The 18,016-nt window shown below is 39.8% G+C and overlaps 1 protein-coding gene across 3 annotated transcripts in view; it reads left to right on the top strand.

Moving 5' to 3' along the window:
- The first annotated feature begins 338 nt into the window (after positions 1 to 338).
- GYS2 (glycogen synthase 2) overlaps positions 339 to 18,016 on the top strand; it is a 55,448-nt gene continuing 37,770 nt past the window's right edge. The window contains exons 1-3 of one of the 3 annotated variants that reach the window (XM_070370051.1): positions 339 to 456; positions 11,706 to 11,887; positions 16,974 to 17,165. In XM_070370051.1, coding sequence (XP_070226152.1) covers positions 339 to 456; positions 11,706 to 11,887; positions 16,974 to 17,165 — 492 coding nt within the window. Of the gene's footprint in view, positions 457 to 11,705; positions 11,888 to 16,973; positions 17,183 to 18,016 lie in introns of all 3 variants that reach the window. The other 2 variants (XM_070370052.1, XM_070370053.1) reach the window with 2 other exon arrangements.

The following is an 18,016-nucleotide window of genomic DNA, read 5'->3' as shown; positions in this document are numbered from 1 at the left end:
AGCCTGTAAAGATCTGTTATCCTAAGAGTGTTTACCTAAGCTCTAAGCTGGTGGGTTTTACTTGTGATTGCTCTGGGTTATTTGGGTAGATATCGATCAGAGATAGTGTCCTCACTGGACCTCCCCAGAAAGAGTGTAAAAGGAGCTGAGGATTCCGCCTTCCATTGGGAATTCTCTGGGAAGTCCATGAGATTTATTTCTGCTGGTTTACTTCATATGAGAAGCTACCAAAGTCTGCCATCTCCCAGCTCTGAACCTCTGCGTCCCTAACACGCATCACTCCTAGGATAACAGTTCACCGCAAGAGAGACCAAAAGTGCGGGAGAACTGAAGGAAGAATGCTTCGAGGTCGATCGCTATCTGTGACATCCCTAGGTGGGCTGCCTCGGTGGGAAGCCGGACTTCCTGTGGAGAATTTACTGCTCTTTGAAGTCTCTTGGGAAGTGACCAATAAAGGTTTGTACTGCCCCTGAGGCATCTATTTGCCAGATCACTGAAGAATGTAGATTAGGAATTCACAGAACGCACTCTAGTGAGAATGAACTGCCCTTGTGAGTGAGGAAAGTATTCAAAGTATAGGTTTAGATGAGGTTTAACCTTGTCTATTTCAACAGGCAATGAAAACTTACACTGGTCTACCTGTTGAAGGGAGAGACAACTGAAAATATTAGTCTTGGTCAGGGAATGCGCATTTAAATTAAAGTTACAAATTCATGTTATGACAAAACAGAAATATAGAATTAATATTTACTTTTTGGGTTTCATGATTTTTTTTTTCAGGAACAAATTTCAGTTTTGTAGTTTATTTTAGGAATAATTGTGCCTGATCTGGACTAATTAGAAATTTCAACCCCTGTTGAAAGGATATGAAATATACATGTGCTCTGTTAGCAAGTATGTGAAATATTTAATAACATTTCTTTTTTTAAATAACATTTCTAATAATTCAAGATTAGCTTGGAATTAAAGTTTTAACTTAGAAGAAGTTCTGAAGGTATAATATTGACCTCCTATTAAGAAGAATGCATGTAGTTTTTTCTTCAATACTATATAAACATAGAAGTTATAAAGGAAATCAAATTAACAAAAATAGAACAATTTCCTAGTAAGATGTAACCTCTTTTATGCTGGATTAGAGAAGGCAAGGCAGAGAACTGTGGCCTAAACTTTTTTAATGATAAAGGTACCTGTAAAATTCTTAAAAAACAGTTCCTTGTGGATTGATAATGTCTAGTTTAAAAGTCTCAAGACTATTACTACTAATATTGAGGGAATATTGGTAGAGAAAAAGCAACAGTTGTGAAGGTTGAGTTTTTCAAGATCAAGGAAAACCAGCCCAAATGATTGTTGGATGAAGGCAGTGATAATGTGTGGAATTTAAAGGATCTAAAATGAAAATATGTGATGTGATCTATTATATATTCATTTTGGGGGAAATTATATTTTTTGTTTTTGTTACTTATAACATGGTTATTGCAATAATTTAAAGGATCTGAAATATACATGAATGTGAAAATTACATCTTCCTTTTAGCTAATCAGAAACAGCAAAACCTCAAAATCAAAGAAATTACATTTAGCATCTGTTCTGATTTTTACCTTATGCTCAGTGTTCATTCTCACACGTATGCATTCATAAAATTCATAAACTCATAAATAAAAATAAATTCTTCCTAGGTAGAAATGCACAGAATGAATGTAAGAGAACAAAGCACTGTCTTCCTCTCTGGGGTTTACTGAGGAACAGGCAAAGAGGACAGAAACCTTAATATGGAAAAGCGAAGTGTTTTTCAATCAGCTTGTTCCTAATGTTCTTTTTCCAGTCACCAGATTTTTAAATATGCCCAAAGCTCCTGGGAGCAGAGCCATCTTTGCTACATGTAAATCCCAGACTGTGACTTGAAATAGAGATTTTCTCTGCCTAGCAAGCAGGCGTTCAAGGATATAGCTTATTGGTGGAAAAGAAACGGGGTGGGGGGCCTCTTTTGCACCAGGAATCTGTTCTGAAGAGTTCTGTGTAGGCTCTTCTTTTTTGTTTGTTTTTAAATAGTTATTCATTTGTTTATTTTTACTACTTTCGGCTGTGCTGGATCTTCATTGTTGCGCAGGCTTTTCTCTAGTTGCAGAGGGCGGAAGCTACTCTCTAGCTGTGGTGGTGCTCGAGCTTCTCTTGTTCCAGAGCACGGGGTCTAGGGAACGTAGGCTTCAGGAGTTGCGGCATGTGGGCTCAGTAGCTTTGGCTCCGGGGTTGTAGGGCAGAGGCTCAATAGTTGCGGTACACTGGCCAAGTTGCTGCGTGCCATGTGGGATCTTCCTGGATAAGGGATTGAACCCATGTCTCCTGCAATCTCTGCCACTGAGCCAACAGGGAAGCCCTTGTGTGGGTTCTTCTGAGCATAATGCTTCTCCTTCCTTCCTTTTCTCTCCTTTCAGCAAATGTTAACAGGGTATTGTTTCCTGGTGGTGGGCACACAATGGTGACACTGACTGTTTCCCATCCCCCACCCTGAATCTTCTAGCCTGATGACATGCATGCTGCTCTCAGGGCCTGGAACAGTGCATAGAAAATGCTCAATGGATATTTTTTCTTCTGAATGAAGGAATGAATACATTTATTTTTCAACTTCTAAGCTGCCTTTGATACTATTTTTCTTTCATTTCCCATGCAAGGGAATGGGAATTGAGGGAATAAAGGGAATTATCTTGTCGAGAGGAAACCCATTAAAGTGATTTACCCAAGTTGATATTTTCTCCAACATAGCTTCAATATTTATTATAGTCTGATTTTATGACATTTTTCTATAAATGGACAATTATTGTGTGCATCTATGACAAGACATTGACACTATAGTTTCTTTGAAAATTTTACTTTGAGTTTTTATTTTCCTGCTGTTCATAGCAGTATAGGAGACGTCTTCAAGATCATGAATCCAACTTCTCTATTTCATAGATGAAAAGGATGCCTACAAGGATACATTAAATGGTCAAGCATATAGCAGGGTTGGGACTAGCATTTTGGTCTCCTGAGTCCACTTCTGTTTTTTATTAGCATGCAAGAATAAAAAATTAAATGTCCACTGTCTAATGAAATATCCTGTAGGTATAAGAACACAAGAGTTGCAGTCCAAAAAGGTCAGGGTTTTCTGAGACTTAGGAAAAAATCCCTTAAACTGCCTGAATATCAGTTTCTTCATGATGAAATGTACATAGTACGTATGCTCCAGCCATCTTACAAATGTTTCATGGCAAACAAGAAAACATACTTATATCCAAGAAAACAAAAGATTTTTTAGAGAAGGGGAAAATTCCTTCCTGACAGAATTTTGACTATAAACAATGGAAATGTGTAAAATATAACAAATGAGAGAGTCATAGTTAAATTATTGGGTGTTAATTCTCAGACTTCAAAATAACCTTTTCTACTTTATTAACCTTGAAGTATGTTGCTTTTATGCATTCATTCATTCTTATTCAGTAAAGATTCATCAACTATCTATTGGATATCAGACACTGGGAAATGAAAGTAGAATTCAACAACACAGAAGTGGTTTCCAATCTTTCAGAATTTACGGACATTAAACATGCAATTGTAGTCAACTGTAATGAGTGTAAGAATGAGAACAAGGTGCTCTAGAAGTGTACAGGCAGATCTGATTTTATTGTGTTTCACTTTATTGTGCTTGGCCAATATTGCATTTTTTCTGACAAGTTGAATGTTTGTGGCAATTTTGCATCATGCAAGTCCATTTTTCCAATGGCATTTAATCACTTTTTGTCTCTGTGTCAGATTCTATTAATTCTCATGATATTTCAAACTTTTTCATTATTAATGTATTTGTTATGGTGATCTGTCATTACTATTACAAAATGGTTATAACTCACTGAAGGCTCAGGTGGTGGGTAGCCTTTTTAACACTATTATACTTTTACATTAAGGCAGGTACATTATATTTTTAGACAAAATACTATTGCATGCTTAATAGACTGTGTTATAGTATAAACAAAACTTTTATATGCATTTGGGAAACCAAAAACTTCATGATTCGCTTTATTGCAATTTCGTTTTATTGGGATGGTCTGGATAAGAACCTGTAATATCTCTAAGGTCAGCCTGTGCTTTAGTGCGGGGAGGGGAGGTTTCTGTCTAATTGGAGGCTTGGGAAAAACCTGTAACAGAGAGACGTTTTAGCTGGTTCCTGAAGGATAAATAGCTGTTGGGTAGAGATGAGGAAGCGGCGATAAAGAGCAGACAGTGTTCAGTGTGACAGCAGCATGCCAGGCCTCCCTGTCCATCACCAACTCCCAGAGTTCACTCAGACTCACGTCCATCGAGTCAGTGATGCCATCCAGCCATCTCATCCTCTGCCGTCCCCTTCTCCTCCTGCTTCCAATCCCTCCCAGCATCAGAGACTTTTCCCATGAGTCAACTCTTCGCATGAGGTGGCCAAAGTACTGGACTTTCAGCTTTAGCATCATTCCTTCCAAAGAAATCCCAGGGCTGAACTCCTTCAGAATGGACTGGTTGGATCTCCTTGCAGTCCAAGGGACTCTCAAGAGTCTTCTCCAACACCACAGTTCAAAAGCATCAATTCTTAGACGCTCAGCTTTTTTCACAGTCCAATTCTCACATCCATACATGACCACAGGAAAAACCATAGCCTTGACTAGATGGACCTTTGTTGGCAGTAATGTCTCTCCTTTTCAATATGCTATCTAGGTTGGTCATAATTTTTCTTCCAAGGAGTAAGCATCTTTTAATTTCATGGTTGCAGTCACCATCCACAGTGATTTTGGAGCCCCAAAAAATAAAGTCTGACACTGTTTCCACTGTTTCCCCATCTATTTCCCATGAAGTGATGGGACCAGATGCCATGATCTTCGTTTTCTGAATGTTGAGTTTTAAGCCAACTTTTTCACTCTTCTCTTTCACTTTCATCAAGAGGCTTTTTAGTTCCTCTTCACTTTCTGCCATAAGGGTGGTGTCATCTGCATATCTGAGGTTATTGATATTTCTCCCGGCAATCTTGATTCCAGCTTGTGCTTCTTCCAGCCCAGCGTTTCTCATGATGTACTCTGCATAGAAGTTAAATAAGCAGGGTGACAATATACAGCCTTGACGTACTCCTTTTCCTATTTGGAACCAGTCTGTTGTTCCATGTCCAGTTCTAACTGTTGCTTCCTGACCTGCATACAAATTTCTCAAGAGGCAGGTCAGGTGGTCTGGTATTCCCATCTCTTTCAGAATTTTCCACAGTTTATTGTGATCCATATGGTCAGAGGCTTTGGCATAGTCAATAAAGCAGAAATAGATGTTTTTCTGGAACTCTCTTGCTTTTTCGATGATCCAGCAGATGTTGGCAATTTGGTCTATGGTTCCTCTGCCTTTTCTAAAACCAGCTTGAACATCTGGAAGTTCACGGTTCACATATTGCTGAAGCCTGGCTTGGAGAATTTTGAGCATTACTTTACTAGCATGTGAGAGGAGTGCAATTGTGCAGTAGTTTGAGCATTCTTTGGCATAGCTTTTCTTTAGGATTGGAATAAAAGCTGACCTTTTCCAGTCCTGTGGCCACTGCTGTTTTCCAAATTTGCTGGCATATTGAGTGCAGTACTTCCACAGCATCATCTTTCAGGATTTGAAATAGCTCAACTGGAATTTCATCACCTCCACTAGCTTTGTTCGTTGTGATGCTTTCTAAGGCCCACTTGACTTCACATTCCAGGATGTCTGGCTCTAGGTCAGTGATCACACCATCGTGATTATCTGGGTCATGAAGATCTTTTTTGTATAGTTCTTCTGTGTATTCTTGCCACCTCTTCTTGATATCTTCTGCTTCTGTTAGGGCCATACCATTTCTGTCCTTCATCGAGCCCATCTTTGCATGAAATGTTCCTTTGGTATCTCTAATTTTCTTGAAGAGATCTCTAGTCTTTCCCATTCTGTTGTTTTCCTCTATTTCTTTGCATTGATCACTGAGGAAGGCTTTCTTATCTCTTCTTGCTATTCTTTGGAACTCTGCATTCAGATGCTTATATCTTTCCTTTTCTCGTTTGCTTTTCATGTCTCTTCTTTTCACAGCTATTTGTAAGGCCTCCCCAGACAGCCATTTTGCTTTTTTGTGTTTCTTTTCCATGGGGATGGTCTTGATCCCTGTCTCCTGTACAATGTCACAAACCTCAGTCCATAGTTCATCAGGCACTCTATCTGTCAGATCTAGTCCCTTAAATCTATTTCTCACTTCCACTGTGTAATCATAAGGGATTTGATTTAGGTCATACCTGAATGGTCTAGTGGTTTTCCCTACTTTCTTCAATTTAAGTCAGAAGTTGGCAATAAGGAGTTCATGATCTGAGCCACAGTCAGTTCCTGGTCTTGTTTTTGTTGACTGTATAGAGCTTCTCGATCTTTGGCTGCAAAGAATATAATCATGGGCAACACTAAAATTAGAAGTTGGGGTTCCTTTGCCTGCTGTGGATATGCACCGCCATGTCATCTCAAAGGCACCCCAAGTCACACCACATGAAGCACACAGTCTCTGTAAGAACTATGTTTGGCACACACATAGGTTCAAGAAGAGCACTAGTCTCTGCACTTTCCTTTCATTCAGATTGCCATGACTAAGCCCTTCTTGCATAAAGCATTCAGATCTGCCATTGTGGATAGATCAGGGAGGGCATGTCTCTGGGCTTTCTCCAAGTCTGTCATCTCCCACTGCCCTGGACTATTGCTCTGATTGGAGCCGCAGACCTAGTTGATTGCCAGGCACAAAAACATTTGGTGACCATCGTCACTGGTAGCATTTAGTCTCTTTCCCACCAGACCTGCTGCCTCAGAGAATGATGTCTAACTCTGTAATGACTGTCCCTGCTTCTGCAACTGTGTCTTGGGATAGGAGTCAGATGAGTAGCTATGCACACTGAAATCATAGACTTCTAAATTCTCTGACTTTTAATCACTTAAAAATAGTGAAGAGTCTCTTTATATACATACTTATATATTATTGTATGTATCTCCTTTTTATGGCTTTCCTGGTGGTTCATTGATAAAGACTCTGCCTGTCAATGCAGGAGATGAGGGTTCAATCCCTGGGTCAGGAAGGCCCCCTGGAGAAAGACACCCACTCCAATATTCTTGCCTGGGAAATCCCATGGAAAGAGGCATTTAGTGGGCTACATACAGTCTATGGGGTCAGCAAAGAGTTGGCCATGGCTTATCGACTCAACAAAAATTCCTTTTTATGACTGGCTCCCACCTTCCATACCGCCTCGGAGTTCTGCTTTTAACAATGTCGGCAGTACTTCTAGATGATGACTTGAGGTTTTTGCTACTTCACTGACACATATGTTTATGAGAGCTCATCTTTTCTGTCTCTACTTTGCCCTCACACGAGAGATAGCTCCCATGTTGTTTCAGGAAAGTAGAGATCAATAAAATGCAAAGTACATGTTTGAAAGTGAAGAGTCAGTCCAAATTCAGTGACCTACACTGTGGGAAAACAATAATCCATTAAAAAATAGATTTTAGTGAACCCTTGGTCTATACTCCAAATTTAAAAATAGGCATGACCCTGTTTCTAAGCTATCATACTCATCTATAATTAGCATGCTGGGTGGGGAGTTGGGTTAAAGATGGTAAATAGAGTGAAAACTAAGGAGAGTAGTTGGCATATAAATCTGGGAAGGACAGAGAGGGCCTGAAATGAAGCCTTAGCATATCCATTAGCAGTAGGAGCACCTCCTCACAGAAAGACTGTAAGGGGAGAAGTCTGGGGGATGGGGGAAAATTTATTTATAATCAGGTCTCAACCAATATGGGATGAAAAAAATTTTGTTGAGTTTTATGCTTCTATTTCTGAGACTGAAATAATATAGTCATAGTATTTATAAGCACTCTAAGGGTATTCGGGGACTATTTTATTTCAAAACTGAAAGCCTCAAATGGGAAAAAGAAGCCTCAAATGTTTATCTTTGCATTTCAATTCTCAAATCCTACCTTTTTTTGAAATAAAGAATTTCTCTTTTCCCTTATATCCTTTAGCAAATAAAAATGTTTTGTTTGCATTAACCCAATTGTATTTGAATTTGCAACACAAAATCTAACAAACAAGGAAGGATGTTCTAAAATCTCTGGTCAAGATACACAGTTGCAAATAAAAGAGAGTATTCGAGGGACTTCCCTGGTGGTCCAGTGGTTAAGAATCCACCTGCCAATTCAGCAGACACAGGTTCAATCCCTGATCCAGGAAGATTCCACATGCCTCGGGCCAACTAAGGCAGTTGGACCACAATTACTGAGCCCTTGCCCTAGAGCCGGTGCTCTGCGACAAGAGAAACCACCACAGTGAGAAGCTCAAACACCACAACGAAGAGTAGTCCCTGCTCCCCAAAACTAGAAAAAGCCTGCGGGCAGCAATGAAAATCCAGCACAGCCAATAACAAAGCAACTAATTAATTTTTTTAAAAGTTTACCATTAAAAAAAAGATTGTCCCAGAATAGAAATGTAAGACATTTAAGAAGTGTATGCCATCAGAACCTGAACATGTATTCCCCTGGATTAGATACAAATGAAGGAAGTAAGTCTACAAAGAGGAGAAATTATTTGAAGATTTTAAATTATTTTGATAGTGGGCTTGAATAAAGCTTATATAAATATATATATATTTAAATATGTTGCTAAGATGTGACTCAGACTTTAGAGAAAAATTCTATTTAGTTACCCTTGCAAACTGTTTGTCTAATTTTTTTTTTCCTCAACAAATGGTTTCAATGGTTCCTAAACTTTTCTGGAATTTGGCGAAGTGCATAGGTGTCCTTGATGTTGGCTTCAATCAGATTCATCATTGAATGGTTAAGTGAACCCCGTCTGTTCTGATCCAGTCTGGAAGGTTCTGCTTGTAGATTTGCGGATCATCTTCTTGTGTCCCATGCTGCGTTCATCAGCCAGTGGAAGCTGGGATTGATAATATCTTTATTATCAGACTCTGCTCAAGTGGCCATTTCAATTTCTTTTAGGTATGGTCAAAAAGCTTTTTCTTAAAGATCGAGTTTCAAAGGACAATAAACTTATGTAGGCTTATGTGAAAACTACATGTAATATTTACATTTTGGAAGTTATATTAGCTCTTTTCTAAATTACTGAACCTTGTCTTGTCAGGTAGTAGTATTTATATTTGCCTTTTGTGTCTCACTTCTCAAAAAGCAACTTATCAAAAAGTATGTTTTGAGTGGTTCAAGAAATTTGCAGATGGCAATTCTACCTTTTGGCTCTCAATTATGACTATCATTGTAAGTCATATAATACAAGTAAATATTACTTAAGGTCTGAATGATTGAAATAAGAAATTTAAGAAATATAGTAGCTATCAGTACTCTTGCCTGGAAAATCCAATGGGTGGAGGAGCCTGGTAGGCTGCAGTCCCTGGGATTGTGAAGAGTCAGATACGACTGAGCGACTTCACTTTCACTTTTCACTTTCATGCATTGGAGAAGGAAATGGCAGCCCACTCCAGTGTTCTTGCCTGGAGAATCCCAGGGACGGGGGAGCCTGGTGGACTGCCGTCTATGGGATCACACAGAGTCGGACACGACTGAAGCGACTTAGCAGCAGTAGCAGCAGCAGTAGCTATCAAACTCCATATGCTGAAGAACTGAAATACATTATGAAAAACCATGATGAAAAATAAGACTTTTTCTTCTTCGTGTACAAGTAACAAAATTGTTCTTCGAAGTAGAGTTGATGATTAATGCCAGAATCTGTATTAGTTTGGGGGATTTTACATAGAATTTCTTGAGTCATTCCTTTGCCTATGGTTCATGGGCAAAGTACCACTCAAGAAACTGATTTAGACTGTTTTCATGTTCTCATACTAGGTGATTGCTCTGAGCTGGCATAAGAATTATCCTGTGCAGTTTACTAAGGGTCTTCTTCCCCTTGACCTTCCCCATCCCTCCTATGAGGGAGGGGAATGCCTATGACTCTGCTGGTACCCTCTGCTGTTCCCTCTGCCTAAAAAATTCTTCCTCATGAACCAACTTGCTTGATTTCTTTACTCTTTTAAGTACTTACTTTAAATATCACCTTTACCCAATGAGGCATAATTTATAATATTGCTGCTCCAACCTGTCCTTTCTCCCCAGGTGAAGTATTGGGTTGGCCAAAAAGAGGTTTTGCATTGAGGTTTTTTTTTTTTCCTGTAACATCTTAGGGACAAATCTGAATGAACTTTTTGGCCAACTCAGTACTATTGTATCCCCCTTGAACAGGTGAGCTAATGGAGCCTCAGAGAGGTTAAATGAGTTAACGAGTTCAATTTAAGCTAGTTAGAATTTTTCACCTTTATAATTCTTTAATAAATATCCTTATGCACACATATTAAGTCACTTTAGTCATGTCTGACTCTGTGGGACCCTATGGACTGTAGCCCACCAGGCTCCTCTGTCCATGGAAGTATCCAGCCAAGAATACTGGAGTGGGTTGCCATTCTTTCCTCCAGGGGATCTTCCTGACCCAGAGATCGAACCTTGGTTTCTTGTATTGACAGGTGGATTCTATACTATCTGAGCCACCTGGGAAACCCAAATATCTTTAAATGCATATCTTATTTTCCCCTCAGGATAATTTTCCATATGTAGACATGCTGGCTGTAACAGTAGGCATATTTGGCTTTGTGTGTGTAGTGGCAGCAATGGCAGAGAGCTAAAATGAAGTACTATATGAAAACTTGGATTTATGTCATGTGAGTCAGACCAAGCATCCCCCTTTAAGATCTGTCAGGTTTGTCCCCTTGTCAAAAGGTACTTGCTTGGTCCCTAGAAGGGAAGTGGTTCTTTATTCTGGGAGAAAGTAAAAAAAGTGAAAGTGTTAGTCACTCAGTCATGTCCAACTCTTTGCAGCTATGAACTGTAGCCCACTAGGCTCCTTGGTCCATGGAATTCTCCAGGCAAGAATACTGGAGTGGGTTGCCATTCCTTTCTCCAGGGGATCTTCCTGACCTAGGGATTGAACCCAGGTCTCCTGCATTGCAAGCAGACTCTTTACCATCTGAGCCACCAAATTTGCTCATAATTTGAGCAGTAGCTGATACTTGGTCTTATCTTATGCCCTTGGGCCACTGAAGGAGAAGAGGTGAAAGGTGATTACTGCTGCTGAGGGCACATGCCATGACAATAGCTGTTTCTCCCACCTTTGACACATCCATGTAGATAGAGCTTTAAGCCAGGTACTGCTTTATCCCAACTGTCTCTTCAGGTTTCCTTTAAATATTTGTGATTTGCTGCTGCCAATCTGCTGCTCTCTGACAAAGTACCCAGCATGGAATTGAAACAAAGACTAACTCCTTGATAGTATTCCTTAAAAACTTTCTTTTACAAAGCTAAATAAATCCATGTGCTTGATTCCAGGTGCTAACTTAAAAATGAGGACTACCACAATATTGTAGATCAACTATACTTCAAAAAAACGTTGGCTTGGACTTTCCTGTTGGTTCAGTGGTTGAGACTCCACCCTTCCAATGCAGGGATGCAGAGGGCATGGGTTCAATCCCTGGTCAAGGAAATAAGATCCCACATGCTGCATGGCACAGCAAAAAAAAAAAAAAAAAAGTTTACTTAAGCAACATAGAAAAATTGAGGACTTGTTTCCATCCCTTCATCACTTAACATGAGCTATTAACCTGAATGGTAATGGGATCTTTTCTTTTTAACAGTCGGTGGCATCTATACTGTGATTCAGACAAAGGCCAAAACAACAGCAGATGAATGGGGAGACAACTATTTTCTGATTGGTCCATATTTTGAGCATAATATGAAGACTCAGGTGGAACAGTGTGAACCTGTGAATGATGCTGTTAGAAGAGCCATGGACACGATGAACAAACACGGCTGCCAGGTAAAAGACACCATCTGATGCTTCATTCAGCAAGTCTTAGTAAACTCTTGTGGAAACACACCACACTTTACATGAACTCATGAGCAAAGACCACTCATCTTCTTAGGCCAAAGAAGTTGGTTTATGAGAAAGATGAGGAACTTGATTTTAAATAGGTTAGATCTGAGACACCTTATGAAAACCTAGTAGTAGAGTAGGTTTGGAACTCAGCAGAGGGTATAGAATAGAGATGCTTGGGGAAAAGTCAGTTGTGTCTAAATTGTAGTTGACATTATGGGTGTTTATAACATTATTCAGTGGAAGAGTATAGACTAAAAGGCAAAACTTGGGCGATGTCAGTGTGTTAGAACATCCACATGAAAAGAAGTCACGGACTGCAAAAGTAGAAGCGCAGCTAGTGATTAGAACCAGAAGGGCTTTGTAGTTGTGACAGTGTTAAGGTTCTTGTGATGGGAAGATTATCCCGGATGATCTGGGTGGATCCAATGGAATCATAAGTATCCTGATATTAGTAAGAGGTGGGCAGTAGAATTAGAATCAGAGAGGAGATATGACAAAGGGAGCAGAAATTGAAGTGATGAAAGCTTTGAGGTGGAGGAAAGGGGCCACAAGCCAAGGAATGCACATGGCCTCTGGAAACTGGGCAAAGCTAGAAGACAGATTCTCCCCAAGAGACTGCTGATGAAATGCACCTCTGCCAACATGTCAGTTTTAACTCATAAGACCCATTTCAGAGGGCTAACCCCTCAATCTGTAAGATAATAAATTGTGCCACTTTAAGCTACTAAATTTGCAGTAATTTTTGCCACCTCAATAAGAATAGAGATGTCAAGACAAGGAAGGAGAGAGTTTCAAGTATAAAGGAGGGATTGGATCAACCAAGGATTGAACCCAGGTCAGTTGGGTAGAGTAATACTCAGGTCATTTGTGGTCATCTTGCTAATGACAACTTCAGAGGAGAAAGTAGGGTTAAAGCAGATTGCAGTAGCTTGAGGAATGAATGAGTAGTGAGATAGAGGATACAGAAATGTGGCTGGGAGGTTTTTCTACGAAGAGGAAGGATAAAAGTCATTTCAAGTGATATGGCTCTGAGAATTCGTGTTTTCTTAAATATGAGTGAGCATATTTATATTCCAAAAAGAAGCATCCAGAGGACAGAGAGAAACTGAAAGTTTAGAAGGAATAGATGATGAAAGAGAGTAAGGTCACTGAGAACAGGAGAAGAAATGAGATCCAAAGCCCTGCTGAAAGGATTGTTCTTCATTCCTTTTGCTCAAACTGGAAACAAAGGATAAATGCAAACAGAAATGAGTTACTGAGGAATTCAAGATCATCTCACTCTGTGTTTTCAGTGATCTTAAGTGCTCAAGACAAACTTCTGAGAGTTAGAAGGCAAGTATTAATATAAGAGAGTGTGAAGAAAGAAATTCTGGAAAAGTGTTTAAGGAATAGGGAAAAGAATTTCCGGACATCGTTAAGGTATATGTGTGTGTTAGTGGATTAGTCATGTCTGACTCTTTGTGACCTCATGGACTGTAGCCCACCAGGCTCCTCTGTCCATGGAATTCTCCAGGCAAGAATACTGGAGTGGGTTGCCATTTCCAGGGGATCTTCCTGACTCAGGGCTTGAACCCAGGTCTCCTGCATTGTAGGCAGATTCTTTACCGACTGAGCCACCAGAGAAGCCCCTCCTTAAGGTATAGTCATGGCTTTTTAATGGCACAAATATACACAACTGTGACTTTCTCCAGCAGTCTCCTACACATGAATGAGTTCTGTTTTGAGAGCACATTCTCAAGTTCAATTGTTTGTTCACCAAAGTTAGCCTAGGTACCCAACTAACACAATTGGCTATATAGCACTGTCTTGTAATAGGTTTATGATACTTTTCACACAAACAATACGTGAAAATTGAACACAAAAAGTAAAACATTTTTAACCTTACAGTCCAGTGCCTTGAAAAGTAGTACGGTCCTACAGCTAACATTCAAGGGCTGGCATCAGGTGAAGAGACAAGAAGATTTACTGACTGGAGGAGGGAAGTGGGAGATGGTAGAGCTGAAGGATCATCAGCAATGGTAGAGCTGAAGGATCATCAGCAATAGGAGATAGAAGGTGAGCTGCAATTTCATGCGTACCTGATGTTGATGGCACAGGGTCTGGGGCCTGAAATAAAGTACTAGACTACTGTATTCTATACAGTACTATACAGTAAAGTACACAAAAGCATGACCACTTGTAGAGGAGGCACACGTGGCAATGTATGCCACACGTGTGAACTAATTTATGTGACTGGACATGTGAATGCACGTTTGCATCTTTGAAAGTTTGCAACTTGAAGGTTCATATGTAGAGGGGCTTTACTGCAGTCAGCAGCCTGAATGAAAGTGTTAGAAGTTAAATAGTTGGAGATTCAGTGTCGTTAAATTTCAGCAGGTGTGCAACAGGGCAAGGTCGCATAAGTCTTGGAGGTAAATGTGCAATTGACTGAATTAATGGTTGAGTTGCTGGATGGTTGGGTCCGAAATGGACGGGAAAGGAAGCGATGAAAGGAAAAAAATGGTGATAATGTAGGACAAGAAGGAGGGTCTTAGAAACTGGAGATGCTGAAGAGGAAAATGAAAGAATACATACTCTGGGAAAAACTCAGTGAGAGAAGTTATGGAAGTTGTGTTGAAGGATAAACATTTCAGAGGAGTAACAGTTTGGCTATTGACAAGGATAAGACTGCAGCCTTGAGCTTGGGTGGCTGACATGCAGTGGACATAAAGTTCTTTAAAGTCAGTAAGGTCAAATAGCTATGAGGTAAGTGTGTAGGATACAATCCTGATTTTAAAATTTCCCAGAATAAGGTAGAAAAGTACCCAGGAGATTCATAGAACAGGGAAAGGTAACATGTTTGGAAAATGTAAATTTCAGAGATGTCTTTATATGCAAAGAAACAATAAGGTTTTAAAAGTTTCAGTATGATGTTAAAAAATCTTAACTTTCCTTCACATTCACCTGAGGAATATAGTTTCTAAGAGTGGAAAAATGAGTTTTCATTGAGATGTCGATGGAGTGTTGGTGTCTAGGAGGTTTAGGGTGTAGAACATTTAGTTTAAAAGGGAAGTTGAAGTCCCAGAGGGTACTTTGGAAGCATATCACATTGAGAATGGTGTGGAGAATTAGAATAGCGAAGGTTGCAGGTTATACTTTTGGGATGAAATGAGTGAGATGTTAAAAGGGGTTCACATTTGAAAGTGTGAAAGTGAAAGCCTCTCAGTCATGTCTGACTCTTTGCGACCCCATGGACTATACAGTCCATGGAGTTCTCCAGGCCAGAATACTGCAATGGGTAGCCTTTCCCTTCTCCAGGGGATCTTCCCAACCCAGGGATCAATCCCAGGTCTCCCACATTGCAGGAGGATTCTTTACCAGCTGAGCCACAAGGGAAGTCCAAGAATACTGGGGTGGGTAGCCTATCCCTTCTGCAGAGGACCTTCCCAACCCAGGAATCAAACCAGGGTCTCCTGCAATGCAGGCAGATTCTTTACCAACTGAGCTATGAGGGAAGCCCCTCACATTTGAAGCTCTTGTGAAAGAAGAAAGAGATGAAAGTCATGATGAAACTGACTGCACTCAAGATTCCAAGTGGATCTCTGATGTAAAGATGTTTCTTGTCATGAGCAAGAATGCATTGGAAGTCAAGACAAGCTAGCTTATATTTTCTGTAGTTTCAACACTTCTCTGTGCTCTTAGCTCACTACATCATATGCCATATATCAGGCAGCCAGTAGCTATTTGTTAAATGAATGTATAAATCAATGAATGTCCCAAAAGAATCTATTGAAAGGTTGTTCGGAGCTCAGGAAAACTAATTCTGAAAAGGAAATTATGCCATGATAAATACTGAATTGCAATGGATGCAGCTGACAAGTAATGAGGATCTTTCAATGTTGACCAAGGCATGGACAGGAGAAAGAAATCACCATGAATTCCTGAGTCCCAAGTAAGGGAATGGTGATCAAATGGGCTTTCACACTCTGGAAAATTCAGCTTTGGGAGGAGTCATAACGTCAATGCTGGCAACGTAAATTCAGTTTACTAGAGAGGACTAGATACCCAATGAGAGAGACTCCTAGGTTCTGCCAACTTCAAAAAGGGTTTAAAGTAATTTATGGAATTGCCTTGCACATAATAGGAGAAGAAACATAAAGTAAAAAACATGAATAAATTACTATAGAAAAGTAGATACCAAAAGGAAAGTTAAAATTTAAACATACAAATGACTATATAGTTTTTAATTGGAAAAATTTGAAACAGCTACTACATTAAAACATCCACAAAGTAAAATATTTTGGAATAAAATAATCAATTTGAGGAATATAATAGAGTAGTTATCTTAAAGAGAAAATGTGTCTTGCCTGTGTGCGTGAAGTCACTTCAGATGTGTCCGACTGTGCAACCATATGGACCATAGCCCTCTAGGCTCCTCTGTCCGTGGGATTCTCCAGTTAAGAATACTCAAGTGGGTTGCTATGCCCTCCTCCAGAGAATCTTCCTGATCCAGGGACTGAACCGGCATTTTATGTCTCCTGCATTGGCAGGTAGGTTCTGTACCACTAGCACTACCTGGGAACCCCCCCAAAATATGTCTTGGTCAATATATTTAGTTAAGACTTCTTGCAGTAACCATATTGGGAAACACTTATCATCACTTTTTTTTTTTTTTTGATAGGAGGAATAGGAGAAATCATATAGCTTTGTCTAGAGAAACAACCTAAAACCATGAGCTCAAGGTCATGGGAAGGTAATGATAGACAGAAGAACAAAGATCATATGATCTACATACTTCATTTTTGAATGACTAAATTTAATGAAAAGCAAGAACTTGGAAATTCTAGATGAATGGGTGCCGGCCCATTTCCTCTTCAGGCTCAAACATGAGATGCTCCGTGTTACCACTATTGTTTCCTATATGGCTTGTGTAATCTCCGGAGTTCTAAGTACAGTCTCTATCAAGTACAGCTTCTAAGTACAAACACATTTTCCTCCCCTGCATTGCCTAGTGTTACTCCATGGCTGTATGTCCTTTCTATGGCAGGTGCACTTTGGAAGATGGCTGATAGAAGGGAGTCCTTATGTGGTTCTCTTTGACATTGGCTATTCAGCTTGGAACCTGGACAAGTGGAAAGGAGACCTCTGGGAAGCATGCAGCGTTGGCATTCCTTATCACGACCAGGAAGCCAATGATATGCTGATCTTTGGGTCATTAACTGCCTGGTTCTTGAAAGAGGTACTGTTTACTGTAGAGTCCCATGATAGAAGAGAAGCATATTGCTGTACCCAGCAATGATCCTCTAGTTTTTAAGCTAGTTTTGAGATGGTACCATTATTAATTGTTTTATTGACATATCAAAGGAATCTGAGAAAATGCCTTCTTGTAACTAAATGAGGATTCTCCAGGCAAGAATACTGGAGTGGGTTGCCATGCCCTCCTCCAGGGGATCTTCCCAACCCAGGGATCGATCGAACCCAGGTCTCACACACTGCAGGCAGATTATTTACAGTCTGAGCCACCAGGGAAGCCCTGTAACTGAATACCATTCTTTGAAACATGTTGATAATCATGCTTATTAATATTTACCTCATGTCAGGTTTAACTAGAACGATGTGGGTAAAACACCCAATTATATTTCCTGCTACTTAGGTAATATTCAGTATATATGCAAGAAAAAATACTGTACATCATGGACTAAGTACATGCGTTCCAGCATCAGGGGAGTAGAAAATGGCTTGAAATATTTGGTTTTGTTCATGCATGAGTGCTTGTGTGACTGCAGTGGCTCTTAGATCTTTCAATCATTTACTAAAGGGTGAAGTGATCTCAGCAGTTGCTAAGAAGTCCACAGCAGTGAAATATTTTGTAGCTGTAAAACAATAAGAGCCTTGGAAATCAGTCTTTGTTAAATGAGCCAAGTCTGTTCTCAATTCCTGAAAGCATGGCAGTAGGATTTCTTCACATTCCTTGCATTACCTCAAGATGATTATGCCTTGCTTAAAAATCAAAAAATTAAGAGCATCTCTGGCAAAGTGGGACTGTGTTCTAAGAACAAATCACAGAGCTGTATATTGGCTGTGTGTCCC

The sequence above is a fragment of the Bos mutus genome, chromosome 5 (assembly GCF_027580195.1).
Source record: "Bos mutus isolate GX-2022 chromosome 5, NWIPB_WYAK_1.1, whole genome shotgun sequence".
NCBI lineage: Eukaryota > Metazoa > Chordata > Mammalia > Artiodactyla > Bovidae > Bos > Bos mutus.
The sequence above is the reverse complement of the archived record's forward strand: the minus strand, read 5'-3'. Positions and strand labels throughout refer to the sequence as shown.